The sequence below is a fragment of the Chiloscyllium plagiosum genome, chromosome 17 (assembly GCF_004010195.1).
Source record: "Chiloscyllium plagiosum isolate BGI_BamShark_2017 chromosome 17, ASM401019v2, whole genome shotgun sequence".
Classification (NCBI taxonomy): Eukaryota; Metazoa; Chordata; class Chondrichthyes; order Orectolobiformes; family Hemiscylliidae; genus Chiloscyllium; species Chiloscyllium plagiosum.
In genome coordinates, this window is record NC_057726.1 from 60331709 (window position 1) to 60356397 (window position 24689).

Here is a 24689-nt window from a genome sequence, read left to right on the forward strand (position 1 = left end):
TTATGTCACACAATTCCCTAGCATTAGAAAATCTTTGGTTTGGTCCTTATTCAAATAGAACACCTGAAAGTGACTCTCAGTGAAGTCAAAGGACATGCAAACAACATATCTGAACACAGTCGTTTATTAAACAATTCAATTACATAGCTAAAAATCACACAACACCAGGTTGTAGTCCAACAGGTTTAATTGGAAGCACACTAGCTTTCGGAACGACGCTCCTTCATCAGGTGATAATGGAGGGCTCAATCCTAACACACAGAATTTATCGCAAAAATTTACAGTGTGATCTAACTGAAATTATACATTGAAAAATTGATTGTTAAGTCTTTCATCTGTTTGAATACCATGAAAGTTTCAGTTCTTTCATGCATAAATCACATAACCTTTTCTTAAAAGTTGCATTCTCAGGTTAGCTGTTAACAATGGGTGATAGCTAGACAATATGTTGAAGGTGTTAGCCCCCTGTGTTCGCTATCTATGCCATGATGTTTAGATTGATTCTAATCTAAAAAGTGAGATAACGGAGTTTTACATGAATTTATGCAGTTTTTGAGCTCAGAGTTTTACATGAATGCATGCAGTTTTTGAGCAAAGTACAATGTAACCCTGAAAGTACAAATTCACCCCACAAAATATGACATAACAATGCTGATTGGGAAATTAACCTTCTCCCAGAGATGATTTGGAGGTGTGGTGTTGGACTGGGGTGTACAAAGTTTAAAAAAATCACACAACACCAGGTTACAGCCCAACAGGTGTATTTGGGAGCACGAGCTTTTGGAGGGCTGCTCCTTCATCAGGTGGTTGTGATCAGGTGGTTTCTTCTCTCAGAGAAAGTTTACTCAAAGTGTTGTAATCCAGTCATGCCACTAGGTGGTACACACTTCACATGATAATATACTACACTGGTTCACTAAGTTTTGTGTTGACTCTGTCTTCATAGCCTGATTTATTTTCCATTCAATACACACCATGACACCCAATAAACCTAGATGTAGAATATTTGAATGATACAATGCTGAGCTAGACCTAAAAACTTGGCTTAGGATTCCAAAGATTTGGGAGTATCAGGATCTTAAATATTAATTCTTAATGACAAGCTATTCAGCACGTACATATGCACAATGTATAGACATAGTTTCTGGAGATTATTGATACCTAGAAAATTGGATAAGCAGAGATGACATTGCCTCAAAAGAGTGCAAGGACATTGAAGTCTTTAATTTTCTGATTTGGAGATGCCGGTGTTGGACTGGGGTGTACAAAGTTAAAAATCACACGACACCAGGTTATAGTCCAACAGGTCCAAAGCTAGTGTGCTTCCAATTAAACCTGTTGGACTATAACCTGGTGTTGTGTGATTTTTAACTTTAATTTTCTGAAACTTGTGCCTAGATCTATGTTAATTTTACGTTGTAACTAAAGGTTCCACACTTTGACAGCCTTGAATTGCTTCAGTGAGTGTTTGCTGCCTTTCCATCTCTAAAGTTGTACATATTTCCTTTTTTCTGCTGACTTCAACTTGAAGTTTCAAAGTTTTAACATGAAATGAGCTTGTGCCAATCTTAATCTATTTCCTAGTAGATATGTTTGATTTGATTTATTCCTGTCAAGTGCAAAGAGGTACATTGAAAAGTGTTGACTTTCATGCTTTACAGGAAATTCATAGCATATAAGTGCATCAGGATAACAGAACAGAGCACAGGATACAGTGTTACAGCTGCCAAGAAGGTGCAGAGTGAGATGTAATTTTGACAGACTTAGAATTGAATTTTAAAACAGCAGAACAATTATAACATATGTAAGAATAAGATCTGCTGTAGACAGCTTGCAAGGAATTGCTGTGCTCCGGCGCCATCTTGGAATCTCCCCAGCATGAAACAAATGATAGTTTTTGTCACATTCAAATGAATCAGAAATATGGCTACTCTGGAAAGTGGAAAAACTCACATTGATGTTAGGGTTGTGGTTGAAAGATTGGATAATGATAACTGTTCTTGAATGTGACTTGGGTTGATGGGCCATCAATGAAGGCAATTCACTCTGCACCTAACAATGGGAAGTGCTGAAAGACATACAGTAGAGGACTTTTATTCTGTACCCAGATTGTTTCACTGGCCACCTAGAAGTAGTTGTTTCTGAATTTTAAAGAAAATTTGAATAATTGTGCACTTTTCTCAAATTGAAATCTTTCCAACTGTAGTGAATATTTAGTATTCTACTTAGAAATGGAGTACTTAATATTTGGTTGATAGGATCAGAGAATGATTAAGGAGCATCTTGGAGGCAAGGATATAAAGTATAGGAAATAAATTAGCTCCAGAAGCAGCACATGATTGTTTTGCCTAATCCATGTCTTCTTCTCCTTTGTTTCAGGAGGGAAGCCGGTTCTGGTCTCTGAAACAAATGGAAAATGAAGACTATGGAAAAATGTCAATATATAGAGTGCGGGTCCTGCCTATAATTATTCTAATTTTTATCAGCGGGGACAGAAAACACAGATTAATCTGAGATAACATACTTATTGTAGGACAGTTACTCACTTAATCTGTGAGTCAGAGAGGCTGTATACTAAGAGTTGCATGAAGCAGTGGAGGGCAGATCCTCAGCAGCAACATCTCGTAACCATACATGCACAAACTTGGTTACATATGTTTTTTTGAAATCAATGTCTGTAAATGTTTTTCTGAGTTTTACTGAAAAAATAACCAAACCCAAATATAAATAAATCATTCCACTTGAGTGTAAAATCTACTTGTAGGATTCACTTGCAGTTGGCTATTGAAACTTATTACATGTCTTTTACATTCTGCATTCCTTCGCTGTGAAGAATTGCTATGTAATTGTTCATTTCCTTCTCCCCCTATGTAAAATGCACCTGTTTGTCAATCTATGTCCTCCCTCAGTCTGTGCTACTTGTCTGTTGTGATTACCTCATGCTAAGAGGAATCGATGTAATATGATGAACTTCAGTCTGAGAGATGTCTGATAGAATGACTGAGCTGGAAATGTGTTGCTGGAAAAGCGCAGCAGGTCAGGCAGCATCCAGGGAACAGGAGAATCGACGTTTCCCTGGATGCTGCCTGACCTGCTGCGCTTTTCCAGCAACACATTTCCAGCTCTGATCTCCAGCATCTGCAGACCTCACTTTCTCCTCCTGATAGAATGACTGACTCAATTAAAGCCAATGCAAACAGAGGGAAAACTCTTTACTGATTGTAGTCATACCAGGCACAAAGCCTCCCTTTCCCAATCTATTGCTATTCAGATAATAATCTGCCTTCCTAGCTTTGCTACCAAAGTAGATGACCACATATTAATCCACATTATACTTTATCTGCCATGCATTTGCCCACTCATTTAAACTTGTCCAAATCACACTGAAACATCTCAACATCCTCCCACCCAGTTTTCTGTCATATGAAACTTGAAAATATGACACAAAAATAGACATTGCTGGAGAAACTCAGGAGGTCTGTCGCATCTGTGGAGAGAAAGCAGAGTTGATGTTTCAAGTCCAATTCTTCTTCAGAATTGGAAAACTTCTTTGTTTTATTATATTAGAGATATTATATTTGGTATCTCCCATCTAAATCACTATTCGCAGTTCTGAATAGCTGGGGTCCATGCACAGAACCCTATAGTACCTCATGAGTCACTGGCTACCATTTATTCTGACTCTTTGTTTCCTGTCAGCCAACCTGTTCTTTATCCACATCAGTACACAACCCCAAATCTAATGCTAATGTTAATCTTTTAAATGAGACCTAATCAAAAGCCTTCTGATAGTCCCAAGTAAACCATAAGCACTGGATTCCCCTTATCAACTCTCCCAGTTACGTCCTTGAGAAATTCCAGTAGATTTGTCATGCATGGTTTCCCTTTTATAAATCCATGCTGTCCAACCCTGACACTTTCTTTCCAAGTACTCTGCTATTAGTTTTTTTAGAATGAACTCAAACATTTTCTCCACCATTGACGTCAAGCTAACCAGACGATAACTCCCTATTTTCTCCCATACCTCATTTTTTAAAAGTGGGGTTGCAATAGCTACCCTCAAATTCAGAGAAACTTCCTGAAACAATAGAATTTTGAAAGATACATCCAGTATTTATAGGGTCACTTTTTTAACTACTCCAGAATGTAAATCTTCAAGCCCTCTTACTGCTGTTTTTGGCCTGCTTATATACTCCTTTCTTGGATCTCATAATATTTTTAATTTTTCTTGTCAACTATGGTCAGGACATCTTTCCCATTTTGTTCTTATGCTGGACAGGAATTAAAAATTGTTGCATTGCATTCGTGACCTCTTTGTTTGCCAATGTCTATCCATTGTCATACCTTAAGTAATGTTCCCCAATTTATCATAGCCAGTTCCTACCCATGTTCTGGTCTTGAGAATTGGAACTGTGCCCAACTTCACACGTAGAGCAGGAGGAGTACACCATGGTCTCATCTCAGCACCGGAATATGTCTGCTGGAGTTCCTCATGGTAGAAGCTTAGCCCAACCATCTTCAGCTGCTTCAGCAATTTCTGTCCCTTCCTCATAAGGTCCGAAGTGGGGATGTTTGCTGATGATTGCACAATGTTCAGCACCATTCACAACACATCAGATATGTCCAAATGGAGCAAGACCTGGACAATACCAAGGATTTGGTTGACAAGTGGCAGATAATATTCATAGTACAAAACTGCCAAGTGATGATCATCTCCGAAAAGACAGTATGTAATCATAAATTCTTGACATTAAATGGCATTACCATTGCTGAATTCCCTACTATTAGAATCCTAGAGTTACCATTGACCAGAAACTGAACTGGAGGAGCCATATAAGTAGTGTGGCTGCAAGAGCAAGTCAGGTGCTGGATATCTTATGGTGAGTGACTCACCTCCTGACTCCTGATTCTGCCTACCCTCTACATGGTCAGGAGTGTGTTAGAATAATCCCCATTTGCCTGGTTGAGTACAGCTGAAACAACACTTAAGAAGCTTGACACCATCCAAGACAAAGCAGCCTGCTTGACTAGCACCAGATCCTCAAACATTCAATCCCTCCACCACCAATTCTCAAGGGCAGTAGGACCACCTCTACAAGATGCACTACATAAATTTAACAAGGCTACTTAGATGGCACCTTCTAAACCCATAACCACTATCATCTAGGAGGACAATGATAGCACATACATGGGACCACCACCACCGACAAATCTCCTCCAAGTCACTCACTATACTGATTTGGAAATATATTTCTGTTCCTTCAAAATCCTGGAACTGTCTGTTACAGCAAGTGGATTGTAATAGTCATAGAGTTGTACAGGACAGAAACAGACCCTTTGGCCCAACTCATCCATGCTAGCCAGATATCCCAAATTAATCTAGTCCCATTTGCCCGTATTTGGTTTATATCCCTCTAAATCCTTTCTATTCATATACCCATTCAGATGCCTTTTAAATGTTGTAATTGTACCAGCCTCCATCACTTCCTCTGGCAGCTTATTCCATACATCCTCCACCCTCTGTGTGCAAAAGTTGCCCTTTGGGTCCCTTTAAATCTTTCCCCTCTTATTTTAAACCTACACCTTTTAGGTTTGGGTTTCCCTACCCTGGGAAAAATATCTTGGTTATTCACCCTATCCATGGCCCTCATGATTTTATAAGCCTGTATAAGATCATCCCTCAGCCTCCGACGCTCCAGGGAATATATTGAGCCTCGCCGTATAGCTCAAACCCTCCAACTCCAGCAACATCCTTGTAAATCCTTTCTGAACCCTTTTAAATATAACAACATCTTTCCAAAGCAGCAATACCAGAATTGTACTCAGCATTCCAACAGTGGTCTAACCAATGTCCTGTACTGATGCAGCATGACACCCCAACTCCTATACTCAAGGTACTACAAGGTCTCTTTGATGGGCAAAACTCACCAGGACACCATCATTAAGTGTATAAGTCCTGCCCTTATTTGCCTTACCAAAATACAACACCTCATATTTATCTAAATTCAACTCACTCTGCCACACCTTGGTCATCAGCCCATCTGATCAAGGTCCCATTGTACTCTGAGATAATAGTTTATAAGGCAGCTCACCATCACCTTCTCAAAGGCAACTAGGGATTGGGAGTAAGTGCCTGCCCAGGCAGAGATGCCCACATCCAATGAATGAATAAGAAAAGAATTATCTTGTTATTCTGAGAGGTGACGATCAGACAGTGCAACTCCAGCAGCATTTAACGAATTTATCAGACAATATGATTCTCTCAGTCTGAGAGGAATCCATCAGATAGCATGACACTTTGAAGCTGAGAGATATTTATTAATCACATCACTCCCTCAGTCTAAAAGGCATCTGTCAGACAATATGTCTCCCACAATCTGGGAGGTGTCTATCAGACAGTATCACTCCCTCAGTCTAAGAATATCTGTCAGACAGTGTGTTTCCTCTCACCTGGGAACTGTTAATCAGACAATGTGACCTTCTCAGACCTTCACAGACCTTTCCATCTGTGGATTAGAAAATGTAGCACTCTCAGGTTGGGACATGTCAATTAGACAGTGTGACCATCTCAGGTTGGGAAGTGTCTATTGGACAGTGTGAATCCTTCAGTCTGAAAGGTGTCCTTTAGACATTGCAACTTCAACAATCTTAGAAATCAGAGTAGAAACCATTCAGCTAACATGTTTCCATGAAATGAGATCTGTAATTAATGAAATTAACTTCTGGTGAATAGTAATATTCTACATAATCAAAGCACACAGTTGCAAAGCAGAACTTTATATAACATCAGCTATGCGTATTAAAAGCTCAAAAGTACAGAAATGAACAAACTGAGCTTACAGTTTTAGACCAATAAAAAAATCTGAAAGTTTAAGATACAAAATTCACCTTATGATAAATAAAAAATACTCTCAGCTATCCTTGGATCATGTTGTTGTCAATTTATTCATCAATGGCCCAAGGCTGCAATACAATTTTAAACAGTTTACTTCTTCTGTGGCAAATGCAAGAACATACAATCAGAAGCTGCTGCTTTTTGAGTGAGTTCTACCCAATGGTGCAGATATGGCAAAGAGGGCAGAGGGAGTGCACCTTTTAAAAAATAACTCTTACAGGTCCCTATATTGAAAGTGTTGATTTCTCTGGGAGACATTTCTTGGGTGACAGAAAATTTCACATTCAAATGTCCATTCCTCATCTGAGATTAAGCAGATTGTTACATCCTTACTTGGCACCTGAGTTATTCACTCCTTGTTCTGTATTGGATGCTGCTTCTCATTACTAACAAAGTTACCAGTCAGTTTGTTTTCAGATGGTCAGTATAGGAGATAGCTTTTTAAAAATTTATTAGTGTGGGCATCACTGACACGGCCAACATTTATTGCTCACCCTGAATTGAGAAAGGTTTTCTTCTTGAGTCATTTCCATCTGTGGATGTACATATACCTATAGTGCCATTGGAAAGGAAACGCTAGGATTGTTACTCCATAATAGTGTGTGGGTGTATACACATACAGAAAGAGAGAAAGAGGAAGAGAGAGAGAGAGAGAGAGAAAGAGAACTATATATTTCCTAGTCAGGATGATGTGTGACGTTAAGGGGAGCGGTTCCTATGCATCAGCTGCTCTTGTTCTTCCAGGCAATAGAGGTCAAGGATTCGCAAGGTGCTGTTAAAAGAGGCATGGTGAATGAGGGTAATGTAGCTTGGAGGTGGTACACACTGTAAAAACAGTGCAATAACAGTGAGGGGGGTGAATGCTTAAATGATGGATGGACTGCCAATCAAACTGGCTGTCTAATTCAATATCATGTACAGTATGCTGAATTTTATTGGAATTTCATAATATGACAAAGATTAGTGGTAAACCAGAGGATTGGGAAACTTTCAAAAAGTTGCCCCTTTCAACTAAGGGGCAACGTTTTCACGCAGAGGGTGGTGCGTGTATCGAATTAGCTGCCAGAGGAAGTGATACAATTGCAACATTTAAAAGGCATCTGGATGGGTATATGAATAGGAAGGGTTTAGAGGGACATGGGCCAAGTACTGGCACTTGGGACTAGATTAGGTTGGCATATCTGGTTGACATGGACAAGTTGGACCGAAGGGTCTGTTTCCATGCTGAACATCTCTATGACTCTATGACTCTAACAAAAGATGACTCAAGAAAATGGGGGAGAAAGTAAACTCTGAGTGTAAACTAGCAAGTAATATATAAAGCCAACAAGAGTTTCTTTTAATATATAAAAAAGAGAGACTAAAGTGTACATCTCAGAGAATGAGGTTGTGGAAATGTTAGTGGGGGATCAGGAATTGGCAGAGGAGTTGAATAGCTACTTTGCATGAGTCTTCATGGTAGAGGCCACTAATAGCATTCCAGAAATATTAAATAACCATGGGGTTAAAGTGGGGGTGGGAAATAAATATAATAAGTGTCACTAGCGAAAAGATACCAGGGAAACTAATGGACCTAAAGTTGATGCATGCCCTGGACCTGATGAGTTGCATCCTAGAATTATAAAGGAAGTAACTACAGAGATACTGGAGGCACAGGTAATAAGCTAATAAGAATCCTGGAGTCTGGAAAATTCCCAGAGGATTGGAAAACTACCAAAGTAACACTTATATTCAAAAAGAGAGGGAGATAATAAAAACACGTAACTAGAGATCAAACTCATGGAATACGGGGAGAACTAGCCATTTGGATATAGAACTGGCTGAAAGGTAGAAGACAGAGGGTGGTGGAGGAGGGTTGTTTTTCAGACTGGAGGCCTATGACCAGTGGAGTGCCACAAGGATCGGTGCTGGGTCCTCTAGTTTTTGTCATTTACATAAATGATTTGGATATGAGCATAAGAGGTACAGTTAGTAAGTTTGCAGATGACACCAAAACAGGTAGATAGGATAGTGAAGAAGGCGTTTGGTATGCTTTCCTTTATTGGTCAGAGTATTGAGTACAGGAGTTGGGAGGTCATGTTGCAGCTGTACAGGACATTGGTTAGGCCACTGTTGGAATATTGCTTGCAATTCTGATCTCCTTCCTATCGGAAAGATGTTGTGAAACTTGAAAGGGTTCAGAAAAGATTTACAAGGATGTTGCCAGGGTTAGAGAATTTGAGCTACAGGAAGAGGCTGAACAGGCTGGGGCTGTTTTCCCTGGAGTGTCGGAGGCTGAGAGGTGAGCTTATATAGGGTTACAAAATTATAAGGGGCATGGATAGGATAAATAGACAAAGTCTTTTCTCTGGGGTTGGGGAGTCCAGAACTAGTGGGCATAGGTTTAGGGTGAGAGGGGAAAGATATAAAAGAGACCTAAGGGGCAACGTTTTCACGCAGAGGGTGGTATGTGTATGGAATGAGATGCCAGAGGACGTGGTGGAGGCTGGTACAATTGCGGTATTTAAGAGGCATTTGGATGGGTATATGAATAGGAAGGGTTTGGAGGGATATGGGCCGGGTGCTGGCAGGCAGGACTAGATTGGGTTGGGATATCTGGTCGGCATGGACAGGTTGGACTATGCAGTACATCTCTATGACTCTATGACCCTAATATAGCTTACTAGATATTGCTTAATATCTATATTTGAAAAAATGTTACAATTGATTATCAAGGATTTAAAAGCAGAATACATAAAATAATCAAGCAGAATTAGCATGTCTTCATAGAAACATTAGAACATAGGAGGGAAGTGAATGTACTATCACCAAGTTGGAAACAGCCCAAATCAGTGAGAATTTAACTAATGAGGATGACACAAAGAGTCCACAGAGGGTTATAAACAGATTAAGTAAGAGACAAAAAGAAAACTGCAGGCGCTGGAATCCAAAGTAGACAAGCAGGAGGCTGGAAGAACACAGCAAGCCAGGCAGCATCAGGAGGTGGAGAAGTCAACATTTCAGGGGTAACCCTTCTTCAGTACTGAGGGTGGGTGAAAGCGGGGCTGCAGATAGGAAGGCAAAGACCTGGCAGATAGAATATAATGTGGGAGAATATGAGGTTATGCACTTTGTTGGGAAAAGAAGAGCTGAATACTAATTAAATGGAGAGAGATTGCAGAAAGCTGCAGCACTGAGGGAGTTGGCTGTACTCGTGCATGAAATGCAAAAGCCTTATATCCAGGTTCAGCAGGTAATAGGGAAAGTAGGTGGACTATTGGTCTTTATTTCAAAAGGAACGGAGTATAAATATAGGGGAGCCTTGTTAAAACAATATACGTTGCTAGTAAGACCACACCTACAATATTGTGAATAGTTTTAGTCCCCTTATTTAAGAAAATATATATTAGCACTGGAGACAGACCAGGTAAGGTTCATTTGGTACCCTCCAGGTGTGGAGGGATTTTCTTATGAGGAATGGTTACATCAGGTGGGCTTGTACTCATTCCAATTTAGAAGAATGAGAGGAGACCTTATTGATACATATAAGATTCTTAGGGAGCTTGTCAGGTTAGATGCTGTGATGTTGTTTCCCTTTATGGGAAAGCCTAGGCCCAAAGGGCATAATCTCAATGTAAGGGATCAGCCAACTTGGAAAGGGATGGGGAGGAATTTCTTCTGTTAGAGAGTAGTGAATCTAGAGTTCATTACTGTAGTGGGCTGCTGAGGCTGGGTCATTAAGTCTACTCAAGGTTGAGATAGCTGTTTCATCAGTAAGAGAGTCAAAGGTTAAGGGATTAGAGCTGGAAAGTGGAAGATCATAAGATCAACCATCATCTCATCAAATGATGGAACCAACTTGATGGACCAACTGACCCACTTCTGCTCCTACATCTTATAGTCTCTGCCTTGAGTCTGACACACAAGTGGACAAACTCCAATGGAAATTCACTGTCTAATTTTTGAGAAAAGATTGATCATATTAACATTCTGTCAAACATGTGCACAACTGCACTTTCACAAGATTGTGATTGTGAGAGAAAACTCGAGCAGATTGCTCCAAGGGACTCTTGGGTGGTGTCATGATTGTTAGAAGTCAACCAGGTGGGTATCAGAGAATATGAGTTCCCTGATTGGGGCTGTTAAATTGGTTCCATCAGGGTGTCCTGGCTGACAGATAAAAACAGGAGTGTCAGACATCCTGTACACTCTGAGAGCTGGCCCTGAGGGAGCCGGATCAGTGCCAAGGACTCTCCATGTGAGAATAAAGAGTGACTTGATGATGGCATACCTGCCTCTGTGGAGTCATTTCAGTGGTGAAGGAGAAAAGAAATTCGCTTGCAACAGTTGTCTTTGAGTTGGATTAAGCATTTCTGGCATCATCATGCTGTTATTTGGGAAGCTTGATTCATTCAATCCTGCCGTCAAAGACTGGGTCCAGTATTTGGAAAGAATGCATTAATTTCTCCAGGCAAATGACAGTGGGATAGGTGAAAAGCAACAAGTAATTCTCCTGATGTTCATGGATCCTCAGCTTTTTCGGTTTTTAGGAGCCTAACTTTTCCTGAGGCACCAGAGACTAAAATCTTTTCAGAGCTGACAGGTTTAGTTAAGGAATATTATGACCCCAAGCCTCCTCTAATTCTGAGAGGCAATAGGTTTTACTCATCAATTCAAGAACCAGGGAATCCATATCAGGATTTTTGACTAGGTTAGGATGACTGGCAGAGGCATGTGACTCAGCATTAATGGAATGCTGAGAGCCCATTTGATATGTGGGATTAATGATGTAACCATACAAAAGTGCCACTAGCTGAATCCCAACTGGACTTCAAACAGACACTACAACCAGCTTTATCATTGGAAAATGGGGCAAACGGAGGATGTCAGTTGCAGAGTATTCCAATGGAAGTGGACACCCTCACCAGTCTGACTGAGCTTGGGGAACATCACATTAGTGAAAGCAATTGTATAGCCTCACTCAGGACATATACTGAAAGAGGGACTTTAGGTCAGTCCACAGCAATCCCCCAAAACAAAGCCAAACCTCGGCCAAATGGTTACAATTTTCTTCAGGATTCGGGCTGGCAAGCCATTGTAGTTGCTGCCAGTATGCAGAATCAAGACAGCAAAGGAGTCCCACTAGATCTCAATTGTGTAAGAGACCTCATATCTGGTATCCAGGAGAGTGCACACCCTGGAAAGGCTACCTACATCAGCTTAGCAACATCCAAATCAAAATAAAAGTCTGGTTAAATGGTCACCCAGTTCTAATGGGGGTCGATACCACTGTGCCTGTTTCAGTGATTGCAGAAGAAGTCTTCAACAAAGTTTGCTCTGGGCTCCAACTCTTAAGTTTGCGCAAGAACTCAACTAGATTCAGAACCTATACCGGAAAACCTTTACAGATTAAGGGTACAACTTCAATTCTGGTCTCTTATGAGAAGCAGATGGTTCAGTTACCACTGATTATCGTAAAAGGCTCGGGCCCAAGCTTGATAGGACGAAATTGGTTGAGAAAGATTCACCTTGATTGACTCAACACTTTTCCATTAGAAAATGGCTGCCTGAGTAAAGTCCTAATTAAATACCCAGAAGCTTTTCAGGAAGGTCTAGGGACTATCAAAGGAGCCAAGGTCACCTTGCAAGTTGACCTGGAAGCAATTCCATGATTCTGCAAGTCCCACCCAGTGCCGTTTGCCTTACATGCAAAAGTAGAAGCAGGAATCAGGAGGCTGGACAGCAAAGGAATCATCAAACCAGTCCAGTTTGCAAATGGGCAACACTCGTTGTACTGATTGTGAAGCCTGATGGGTCGGTTTGCCTATGTGGGGATGTTAAACAAATGATAAACTTCTTTTCACAGCTGGATAAATATCCAATCCCCCGCACAGAGGATTTATATGCAAAACTAGCAGGGACCACTGTCCTTCATAAAGCTGGTCATGTGTCATGTGCACCTGAAATTGCACGTAGATAAGGATTCCCAGAAGTATACCCATAAGGGCATAAGCCTGTGCAATGTTTCAGCAGATGATGGAGAACATTTTACAATGTCTACCCCAGGTCGCCATTTATCCAAATGACATGTTCATAACAAGGAAAACCAATAAGGAGCAGTTAGAGAACTTGGACATAGTCCTTACACGTTTCTCCCAGGTGGGTTTATGCTTTAAGAAGGGAAAATGTGTATTCCAGGCACCCCAAATAACCTACATGGACTTCAGAGTTGACATCCATTGGAAGATAAATTGAGGACGATGAAGGTGCCCTGTCCCATGTCTGTACCTGAGCTTAGGTTTTTCCTTGAGCTGGTGAATTATTACTGGAAGTTCATACATAATCTGGCTTCCATCCTGGCACCCCTGCATCAAATCTTTAAAAGGATCAGCCTTGGCAGTGGTCACATAACCAAGCCATAGCTTATCATTGTCGAAGATATTAGCATGCTATGATCCCAAGCAAGATTTCGTAGTGACATACAATGGCTCCCCCTACGGCTTTGGGATAGTATTAGCTCATAGGTGGTCCAATGGAGAGGAGTGCCCAATAGTGTACGCATCCAGGCCCTTGACTAATGCAGAGCATAAATACACCCAGATAGAGAAGGAAGATTTGATGGACATACTTGGGGTCAGTATATTGCATTAATAACTTTACGGACATAAATTTGTAACAATAATGAACCACAAACCCTCTGCTGGATCTACTTAAAAAGGACAAGGCATGCCCCCCACAGCTTCAGGCCAAATTCAGTAGTGGGCTTCAATACTAAGTGCACAATAATAAGTTGGAATATTGTCCAGGAGGCCAAGTAGCAAATGGGTCTGTGAGTGAAATGGATTGTTTCTGGAATTTAAATACTTCATAATATTCATACCCTCAACGTGTGGCATTGATTGGTCGCTGTAGTGTGCAATGTCTATTAACTTTATGATATGTAATCTTTGTTAGCTTCTATTTGTCCTTGACATGGGTAACTTTGATTAGTCCTTCAAGAAATTGAAGAGCGTGTGTGAATCACTGGAATATGCTTTACATTTACAGTTCCAGTTTGTATTCCAAAGGAGATGGAGTTGGAAGATATTGAATCTGACTGGGATGAAGAGGTTCAATACCTTGATGCTGAAACTCAAACAAGCGAGTGTGAGGCATTGGCACAGGTCAAAACACAAACCACAGCCACAGATGTAACAGTGGTGAAGCAGAGGTATATTCATATAATCATTAACTGTATAAATACCACAATGTCTATTTCCATTTAAGTGATTGTTGAACACTGTCTGTCCAGCAAATATAAATTTTTTCTTGAACATTGTAATTGGATGGAAGTGAGCACAATATTACAAAAGACAACTACATCAAGACAGATGCTGTAAGAGGTAATTATATCAAGGGCTAAATGTGACACTACAAAGATAGCGTTCAACAATCATAGGCCAAACTAAGGGAGTCTTTAAAGGTGATTAAAGATCTAGACTGTCATTCTCAAGCCCCAGAGATTCTTCATGAGTTAATTCATTAGTGATGAAGCCAATGGCAAAAAGAAAAGGTTTTGAAATATGTTAGAAGCATGTTCCAGATCTGGAGGAACATGCCACTTGCTCAGTGCTCTATTTTCATCTTTCCCCACTTATCTGGGCAAGTGAGAGGTTGATTTTGACCTCCTGATCCTTCACCAGTTGCCAAATCAACACGTCCTTATTTGTGCCTATAACAACTGAGTGCCACATAATAATGATCTTAAAATGGGACTTCCATTCTGGCACTCACACATCTGGGGATATGCCAGTTCTTTACAAGCTGTATTGAGATCTGATCTAAGTGCCAGGCCCTGCTGATGATACCAGGGTATAATGGTAAGTACCTGAATATAGTTACAACTATGGCAACTATCAATGGAGTGAGGTGACTTCTTGTTCATCTCTTACACTGCTGTTTCCTCCCTCAAACCAAAGTGATGAGATTCCAGAGGAAGATGAAGAAAGGTAAATAATTTACTGTAAATAATTCAGAGTGTGCCAGTTTGTCTGAGCTCTGTGTAAACCACTCAGTTTGTACTCTGTGTGCATATCAGACTATACGCTGTGTTTGAGTGGCAGTCTGTCCAAGCCCTGTGTGTACTAGTCAATCCGTGCTGTATATCAAAGCTAGTCTGTGCTTTGTATGTACCACTCTGTCTGTACCCTGTGATTTGTGCTCACAGATTAGTCTGCGCTTAGCGAATACCATTCAGTTTCTGCTCTGTGTATATCGGTCTGTCATTGCTGTCTCAGTCTGTAGTCTCCATGTATGTCAATCAGTGGTTTGTGATACTCTGTACATGAAAATTAAAATGAATGTATATCTATGTATACAGCAGACACAGGATCTGTATCCTGCATGTTGCCAAACAATAAATGTAATACTCAGTGCAGGAAGCAGGCACTGACTGCATATCCTATCCATTTGCCAAGCATCAATATGTATTTAAATTAGGGACTCTGTGGAAGCAGTGAGTCTTTGCTATTCAGGTAATCCCAACATTATTCATCTCAATGTTATAATGTGCTGGCTGTCATACGCTTTATGGCTGCCACACAGTGTGCATCACTGTGCATATGCTTGTCAATGTGCTTTAACTCTCTGTTGGCTTCCACCTTCTGTGTGGCTAAACAATGATCTTGATCACTTAGCCCCGGCCTTTTACCCCCGTTCTGATCAACTCAATGGATTTAAAATTTGGATGGCATGCACCAAGAATCCAAACATTCAAGGACCTTAGATGTCTGTGAAATGAGAGTGAGCAGCTTTATTTGCTGATTCAGCTGCATCCTGAAAAACCTTAAACAGCGTTTATTATCCCAGCAATTTTTAAAATATATAGCAAGGAAGATTCTCAGAACGTGATGGTATTTCTGACTAATGTGACTTGTAATTCATGCAGGCAGTTGTGGAGTATCACTGAGGAGCAGGAGATAGATGCAGAGTAAGTGCATTTAATGTGGTTTACATAAAGATGTGGAGTTTGGGAACTTGCCTTACATTGGGCATTTGCAATGGAACATAATAGTGAGTCACCTATTCAGCTGCTTTGTCATTCAGTTAGATCATAGAATCATACAGCATGGAAACAGGCCCATCAGTCCAACCAGACCACATGGAACATGATCCCAAATTGAATGAGTCCCACCTGCCTGCTCCTGGTCCGTATCCCTCCAAATCCTTCCAAGTCATGCACTTATCAAAGTGTTTTTTAAAAGTTGTAACTGTGCCCAAATCCACCACTTCCTCACGAAGTTCACTCCAGACGCGACCCACCGTCTGTGTAAAAAAGCTGCCCCTCATATCATTTTTAAATCTCTCCTCTCACCTTGAAATCCCTCATCCTAGGGAAAAGGCACCTACCATTAACCCTATTTATACCCCTCTTGATTTTATAAATCTCTGTAAGGTCACCTCTCAACCGCCTTCATTCCAATGAAAGAAGTCCTAGCCTAACCAGCCTTTAATTACAACTCAAACCTTCCATACCTGGCAACATCCTGTTAAGTCTGTTCTGAACCTTATTCAGCTTAATAACATCCTTCCTATAACAGGGTGAACGGACTGAACATAAAACTCCAGAAGAGGCCTCACCAATGTGATCTGTGCCTCAATTTCTTATACCCACCATAGTTCAATATCCGTTGATACCTGTTATACAATAGAAGTCTCCACCTTGAACATTTTAATTAACTTCATGTTTGCAGCCTTTTGGAGGGTTCATACTTTGAGTGAGAAACTGCTTCCTGATTTAGCTCACTGATCAAAGCAGACTGGCTGGAATAGAGTCATAGAGATGTACAGCATGGAAACAGACCCTTTGATCCAACCTGTCCATGTCGACCAGATTTCCCAACCCAATCTAGTTCCACCTGCCAGCACCTGGCCCATATCCCTCCAAACCCTTCCTATTCATATACCCATTCAAATGCCTCTTAAATGTTGAATGTCATAACAATAGTAACAAAGATCAAAATGAAGGTGCCAATCCTAGTGCAACGTGAAACAAAGTAAAGTAATTGTCAATTGCATATAAGAGTCACTGCCACAGCATACTTACCAAGACTGAAAACTAACTGCGTCTTCAATGACACTTTAACCCAATGCCACTAAGTGTTTTGTGGAAATTGAAAGTAACTGGAGTAATGTACAAAAAACATTACACTATTCACAATTTTTACAGAGGGGTTAATTAATTAATTTTAATTGAAGCATTAAGTACCCTGCAGCTAATGTTGTAATTATCTCTATCCTATAGTATGTGCATGTGAAGCATGAAAATAGCTGTAATCTTTTTAGATGTATACAAAATGTAACTCTGAACGTTTTGTGGTGGGAAGTGATTCCATAAGTTTTCTACCACAGTTCTGTTAGGTGCCCCCCTCGCCTCTAGAAATAACAGAAACCTGGCACTATTTGCCTGTAATGGAGTTCTGTGGTTACTTTGAGCAGTTCCCTTAATCTCCTGCTGGAGTTCCATGGGGATACTATGAGATTTTAGTTCTGGGCAAGTGTGTGATTATGGTGCATGTGCTTAAAAAAAAGTCATAGTTTTTGACCTGTTGCTAATTTGTTGTGTACTGTATCATTTTTCATCACTATTGTTACATTCTCAATCAAATCATCCACAGAGTGTTATATAGTTGTTAAAAAAGGTTGCAACTTCTCTGACAGATATGTTCTCATGTCTGTAGTTGAAAGTTCAAACCCCACCTCAGGACTTCACATAACCAAAGCTGGCATTGAAATGTTGCATTGTCAGAGCTGATGCAGATAAATTTGACTGAATCCTCTTGGCTAGAATCTCTTAGTCATATTAGGTACTTGAAGTGAAGGCCCCCTCATTTTGCTGTATATAAATTGGCAGTCACATATTTAAAAAACATCCGATATTTCCTCAGGAAAGCAAAGAGAACAGCCCATAAATCTACATATAATTGTGATTCATTTTGTTTCTTTTCCATCAGAATAAGTGAGCTCCACCTATTGTGACTTAGTTCGATAATGTCATTTTTCTCCATGAACTCTTCCCTAACATCATTGACTTGAGTTTACAAGGACGTTGCTTTCTGGGGGGGTGGTGGTTGGGGAGGGGCATCCATTACATTAACATTATGTATCACCAAAGATATCTACACAAATCAATTTATGAGCTTGTAGGCCTCCTCAATACTGGTATAGGCGATAGCATAATATTCCATTATTTTTTTCCCCATATTATCCTATCTCATTACTGGGGGATTGATCTCAGAATTTTCAACTTCTAATTCATTTTTGAATTGCTCTGATATTTTTATTTTTCCCCCCTACTTTAACTATGAAATAGAAACCTAATACATTTTCTGTCCTGACTATCCTCCCAAACAAAATACATTAAGTGACTCTTCCTCTTGGTCAAGTAGTCACTACAGAATTCACATCACTGAGTTTCTTTATGATTTGCTAAGGTTAAGTAAGCCTCACTTTTTAATGGTTTCCCAAAGATAGGTAACAATATTATGTCCCTGTCTCCAGCAACAAAAAGTTTGGGCTTTGGCTTTTTTGGTCTGCTGCAGTTTGTTGAGCAATCATAGAATCCCTACAGTGTGGAAACAGGCCAAACAGCCCAACAAATCCACACCGGCCACCCACCCAGACCCATTCCCCCTACCCGATATTTACCCCTGACAAATGCACCAATCCTACACATCCTTGAACACTGTGGGCAATTTAGCATAGCTAATTCACCTAACCTGCACATCTTTGGACTGTGGCAGGAAACCGGAGCACCTGAGGAAACCCAGACATGGGGAGAATGTCCAAACTCCACACAGACAGTTGCCCGAGGCTGAAATCGAACCCAGGTCCCTGGCATTGTGTGGCAGCAGTGCTAACTGTTGTGCCACTGTGCCACCCAGAATCTTCAAATGCTTTTGGCCAATTCACATGCTTTAGTTAAATTTCTTAGGTTAGAAGTGTAGTCTCTGAGCTTTGTTTTTTTTTCTTTAATTAGTTTAACGTCCATTTCCGTATATCAGTTCAAAAGGATTAAATTTAATAGAGTCATTCGGATCATCCGTAATGGCAAACATTAGCAAGAGAATTCCTTCATCCCAATCATTAAGATATTTTTGACAATAAGGTCTAATCGTGGTCTTTAAAGTTTGATGTCATCTTTCAAATGTACTTTGAGATTATGGATGATAAATTGAAAATGTGAATCCACAGACTAATCAAGCAACTATCAGACATAGTCATACTCACAGAATCATATCTTATAGACAATACCGCAGTGTGATGTAAGGTGTGTGATTTATAGATAACAATATCATTTATTTTGAAGATTAGCTGTTGAACTAGTAACATGTGGGTTTTTGTTTCTGTGTGTAAAAAAGTATATGATTTTAAACTAGCATGATTTTAAACTAGCATGTATCAGAGTGCTCCTGTCTGAAATCCACCTGGAATGATAATTGAAACTTATTTATATTGTGAGAGTATTATGATTGGAGAGAGCATACATTGAAAGGCAGTCATGTGCTTTTGGCTTAGGAGAATCAAGAATTGATACCTGCTTCAGAAAAAAAATCTATAGATTTGAAAGCTTTTGGTGTCAGTTCACAGAAGACTTGGCTTGGGTCAGATGGAAGAACAGTTTCTCCAGGAGAAAGGAATTAAATCAGAACAATTAGGAATAGGTTACCTCAGTATAAGCATTTTAGTTTGATAATTCCAGGCATGATGTGGTTGGTTCAAAACCTGAAGGGTTTTTTCACAGTTAGAATGTTTAAACTCATTTTTGTAACTAACCAAGAAAAAGGCCATCAAACTCAGAAGACCAGAACTTGCAAGAAACAGTTAAGTTATATCTATAAATATGACGAAGAAGGGAACTCTCTTTGATATTTGAGTCCTATAAACTGATCATGTTGAGATAGTTGGGATTTTATTTTACCATCTGTTTTGAAATCTTTCAAATTGTACTCTAGGTTTAAAGCTGTGTTTGGCTTGATTCCTACTATGTGCAATGGAAGATGATAGTTGTGGAGATCAATGATCTCAGTACAGGACATAATTGCAGGAGTTCCTCAATGTGGTATCCTAGCTCTAACCATCTTCAGCTCCTTCCATCATGAGGTTAGAAGTGAGGTTGTTCACTGATAGTCAGTGTTCATAACCATTCACAAATCCTCAGACACTGAAACAGCTCACGATCTTATTCAGCAAGACCTGGACAACATTAGGACTTCAGCTGATAACTGACAAATAAAATGCCTGTCACATAAATGCTAGGCCATGACCATCGCCAACAAGAAAGAATTTAACCATCACTCCTTGATGTTCAATGGCATTACTATTGCTGATTCCCCTACTACCAACATTATGGGGGTTTCTATTAACTAGAAACTGAATTGGATCAACCAAATACATACTGTGATTGCAAAAGCAGGTCAGAGGTAGGAATTCTCCAGGAAGATGGTCACTTCCTACCCCCATATCTTTTTCACCATTCTCAATGCACATGTCAAGGGTATGTTAGAAAACTCTCCACTTACTTGTCCACCACCATCAACATTCACTACCTTCACCATCTGTGAGCAGGATCGAGAGTCCCTGTATTGCCTGTCTGGTGCTCGGGTTTGGGATACTTCAACTGGGCTGCAGAGGAACCTGGAGTGGGAGGGTAAAGATCCAATGGTCATGATCCACGTAGGTACCAGCAGGAGCTAACTGAAAAGCAGAACCGAAAAGCTAAAAATCTCTGGATTACTACCTGAGCCACTAGCTAATTGGCACAGGGTCAGTAAGATTAAGCAAGTAGATGTGTGGCTCAAAGATTAGTGTAGGAGAAATGGGTTGAATTCATGGGACATTAGCACCTGTACTGGGGAAGAATAAACACGTTCCGATGGGACAGTCTTCATCTGAACCTTGTTGGGACCAGAATCCTAGCAAATCACATAACTAGGGCTGTAGACAGGCTTCAAACTAAATGGGGGAAGGAGGGTTCAGTTATAGAGGAATTTAGAAAACTTAAATTAAAGGAAGAGATAAGAGTGCAGAACTCAGGAGAGGTTACTAAAGTCTTCAGCACAGACACAAATAGGACACAGTGTATGGAAAGGGTTAGCAATCAACCTTCAAGCACAATGGACAAATTAATAACAATGAGAAGAGGGGTGATTAATACAGGACTGAAGGTGTTATACCTGAATGTACGCAGTATAAGGAATAAGGTAAATGAGCTTGTGACGCAGATCAAAATTAGCAGGTATGATATGGTGAGCATCACGCCTGAGACATGGCTGCAAGGGGATCAGGATTGGGAGCCTAATATTTGAGGATATTCATCCTATCGAAAAGATGGGCGGGGGGCAGACGGTGTGGGATTGCCTTATTAGTAAGAAATGAAATTAAATCAATAGTAAGAAACAAAATAGGGTCAGTTGGTGTAGAACCTGTGTGGGTAGAATTGAAGAAATGCAAAGGTGAAAAAAACCATAGTTGGGGTTATGTACAGGCCTCCAAACAATAGTCAGGAGCTGGGGTGCAACAGACACCAGGAGATAGAAAAGGTGTGCAGGAAAGGCAAAATTACAGTGATCGTGGAGGATTTCACTGCAGGTGGACTGGGAAAGTCAGTTTGGTAGTGGATTGCAAGAAAAAGAATTTGTGGAATGTCTCCAAGGTGGCTTTTTGAAGCAGCTTTTGGTGGAGTCCATCAGGGAACAGGCAATACTGGATTTAGTATTGTGCAGTGAGGCAGACTTAATAAGAGAGCTTAAGGTGAAGGAACCCGTAGGAGGCTGTGATCATAATATGATTGAATTTACTCTGCGATTTGAGAGGGAGAAGATAGAATCAGAGGCAATGGTATTACAGCTGAATAAAGGCAACTACAGAGGGATGAGGGAGGAGCTGGGCAAAATTGACTGGGAGAGCCTAGCAAGAAAGACAAGGGAGCATCAATGGCAAGGGTTTCAGGGAGTAATTCAGAAGATACAGCAGAAATTCATCCCGAGGAAAAGAAGCATGGTACAGGGAGGATGAGGCAACCATGGCTGACTAGGGAAGTCAGGGAGAGCATGAGAGCAAAAGAGAAAGCATATAATGTGATGCAGGGCACTGAGAAACCAAAGGATTGGGAAGCTTATAAAGCCCAACAGAGGGCAACAAAAAAATGAAATAAGGAGGGAGAGGATTAAGTATGAGGCTAAGCTAGCTGGTAATATAAAGGAAGATTGTAAAAGTCTTTTTAGATTAAAAATGAAGGGCAAAAGAGAGACAAAAGTGGATATTGGGCTGCTGGAAAATGACGCTGGAGAGAAAGTAGTAGGGAACAAGGAAATGGATGAGGATTTGAATAAGTACTTTGCATAAATTTTCACGCTGGAAGATACGAGTAATATCCCAAAGATTCAAGAGAATGAGGGGGAAGAGCTGTGTATAGTGGCCATCACCAGGGAGAAGGTGCTAGGAAAATTGAATGGCCTGAAGGTAGATAAATCACCTGGACCAGATGGACTACACACCGCAGTTCTAAGGGAGATAGCTGAAGAGTTTGTGAAGGCATTAAGTGATGATCTTTCAGGAATGGCTAGAATCAGGGAGGGTCCCAGAGGACTGGAAAATCATTAATGTGACACCTCTGTTTAAAAAAGGAGTAAGGCAAAAGAAGGAAAATTACAGACTGATTAGCCTAACCTCGGTCATGGGTAAGATCCTGTAATCCATTGTGAAGGATGAGATTTCTGAATACTTGGAAGTGTGAGATTTCTGAATACTTGGAAGTGTATGATAAAGTAGGGAAAAATCAGTATGGTTTCATCAAGGGGAGGTTACGCCTGACAAATCTACTAGAATTCTTTGAGGAAGCTTAACATATGAGGATGTTTTTAGGACTCTGGGTTTATTCTCAATGGAGTTTAGAAGGATGAGGGTAGGATCTAATTAAAACATACTGAATACTGAATGGCCTGGACTGAGTAAATGTTATGAAGATGTTTCCATTGGTAGGAAAGACTAGGACCTGAGGGCACAGCCTTAGAGTAAAGGGAAGACCTTTTAGAATGGAGTTAAGGAGAAACATCTTCAGCCAAAGAGTGATGAATCTATGGAATTTTCTGCCACAGAAGGCTTTAGAGGTCAGGTCGTTCAGCATATTTAAGACAGAGATACAAAGGTTCTTGAGTATCAAGGGGATCAAGGGTTATGGCAAGAAATCAGGAGAATGGGGTTGAGAAAATGATCAGCCATGAATGGCGGAGCATACGCGATGGGCTGAATGGCCTAATTTCTGCTCCTTTGTCTTATTGTCCTATGGTCTAAAGCGACTGCTACTTGATGACTACTCCCATGACTTTACCGATGATTGAGAATGTACTGATGGGACATCAATTGCCTGGGCTAAATTTGTGCTGCTTCTTGTGTAGAAGCAAGTGACAGTGCCAAGACTATTTGATGTATTTCTCTTGATAAATATGGGAAATCATACCCCATATCTTACACTTTGTTTCAGCTATTCTTCTCCAAAGTAATCCCAATTAAAATCTTCTGTCTGAAAGAAATCAATTTCCATTGTCCACCTTTACGCAATTATTTTCTGTTCTAGTGTCAACTGGTAGAAGATGAAAACCAAGGCACATCATTTTTTTTGTGGCAAGTTTATTGATTTGCTCAGTCATAGAGCTCTCATTACAACCCCAGTGCCATAGCTGTTACCTATTTATTTGTTTTTTTGTTTATTTTTCACCAATTAAAAGAACAATTAAATGCCTAACCATCAGCTGTGCTTGACCAGACATTTTCTGGTGAAGTACAGTAAACCTAATTTTGATGGTATTGATTGAGGGAGGATAATTGATAAGGGCAATCTTCTGTTCTTGTTAAAAAAGTACGAGCGGATATTTAATGCTTCACTGAGTTTAATATTTCATCTGAAGGACAGCAACTCCAAAATTGCAGTACTTCTTCAGACTTACGCTAAGGTGCATTTTAGATTATATGGTCCCATCTCTGGGGTAGGTTTTAAATCCTCACACTTAGAATTCAGAATATGACAACTGAACCAAATTGACTTATAGTAATAAATTCCTCTGTTATTGTCATTATGTTGTCACTTGATCTCAGTACAGTAATGGATGAGGTAGTTAATGGTATGAAGCATGTGATCAAGCATCAGACAAGGAGGAAAATTAATCTAGAAGAGATTGTGTTCCATCCATAGAACCCATATGAAAAACTGGCACATAAAATCAACAGGCCATTGGTTCTCTTAAGTGATAGGTCTCTCTTTGTCTGACAGAATTGTGAAAGTGTGTGAAGGAACTGAGAGCAGTGATGATCTACCCAGTGAAGAGTAAGTCCTTAAATTCCAATGTAGCTGGGCAGAAATGCATGGCTAGGTCTCATGTTGAGGTGGCATACATCCTACACATAATTACTTCAGATGAATTCTAAAGTAAAGCATTTGAAGAACAATATACAGACAGAGAGAAACATAGATTGTAATCATGTATAAATTCCAATATGTCCTTGTACAGATTCTTAACATATCTGTTTATAGATTCTTAAAATGTCCGTCCACAGATATTGAAATGTCCATCTAGAAATTCTGAATGTGCCCGTGTGTAACTTTGACATGTGTGCATTTAAAGATATGGAAGCAGCATCATTAAAACAGGTTGGCTTATCATCATCATAATATTGTTTTGTGGAAATTATTTGCCAAGTATTTTGCATTAAAAGGAAATTGAACTTCAAAAGTACTTAAGTTGAATTCAATAAAAATCTGGAATAAAATGTTTAGCCT

General features: G+C 40.1%; 1 protein-coding gene across 8 annotated transcripts in view; it reads left to right on the plus strand.

The window, feature by feature from the left end:
• Nucleotides 1-24689, plus strand: part of LOC122558548 (cyclic nucleotide-gated cation channel beta-3-like) — a 201530-nt gene that overhangs the window by 59109 nt on the left and 117732 nt on the right. For 5 of the 8 annotated variants that reach the window (XM_043707256.1, XM_043707264.1, XM_043707258.1 and 2 more), the window contains exons 17-20: nucleotides 13922-14084; nucleotides 14833-14862; nucleotides 15801-15842; nucleotides 24183-24236. In XM_043707256.1, coding sequence (XP_043563191.1) covers nucleotides 13922-14084; nucleotides 14833-14862; nucleotides 15801-15842; nucleotides 24183-24236 — 289 coding nt within the window. The remainder of the gene's footprint in view (nucleotides 1-13921; nucleotides 14085-14832; nucleotides 14863-15800; nucleotides 15843-24182; nucleotides 24237-24689) is intronic. The other 3 variants (XM_043707262.1, XM_043707260.1, XM_043707263.1) reach the window with 3 other exon arrangements.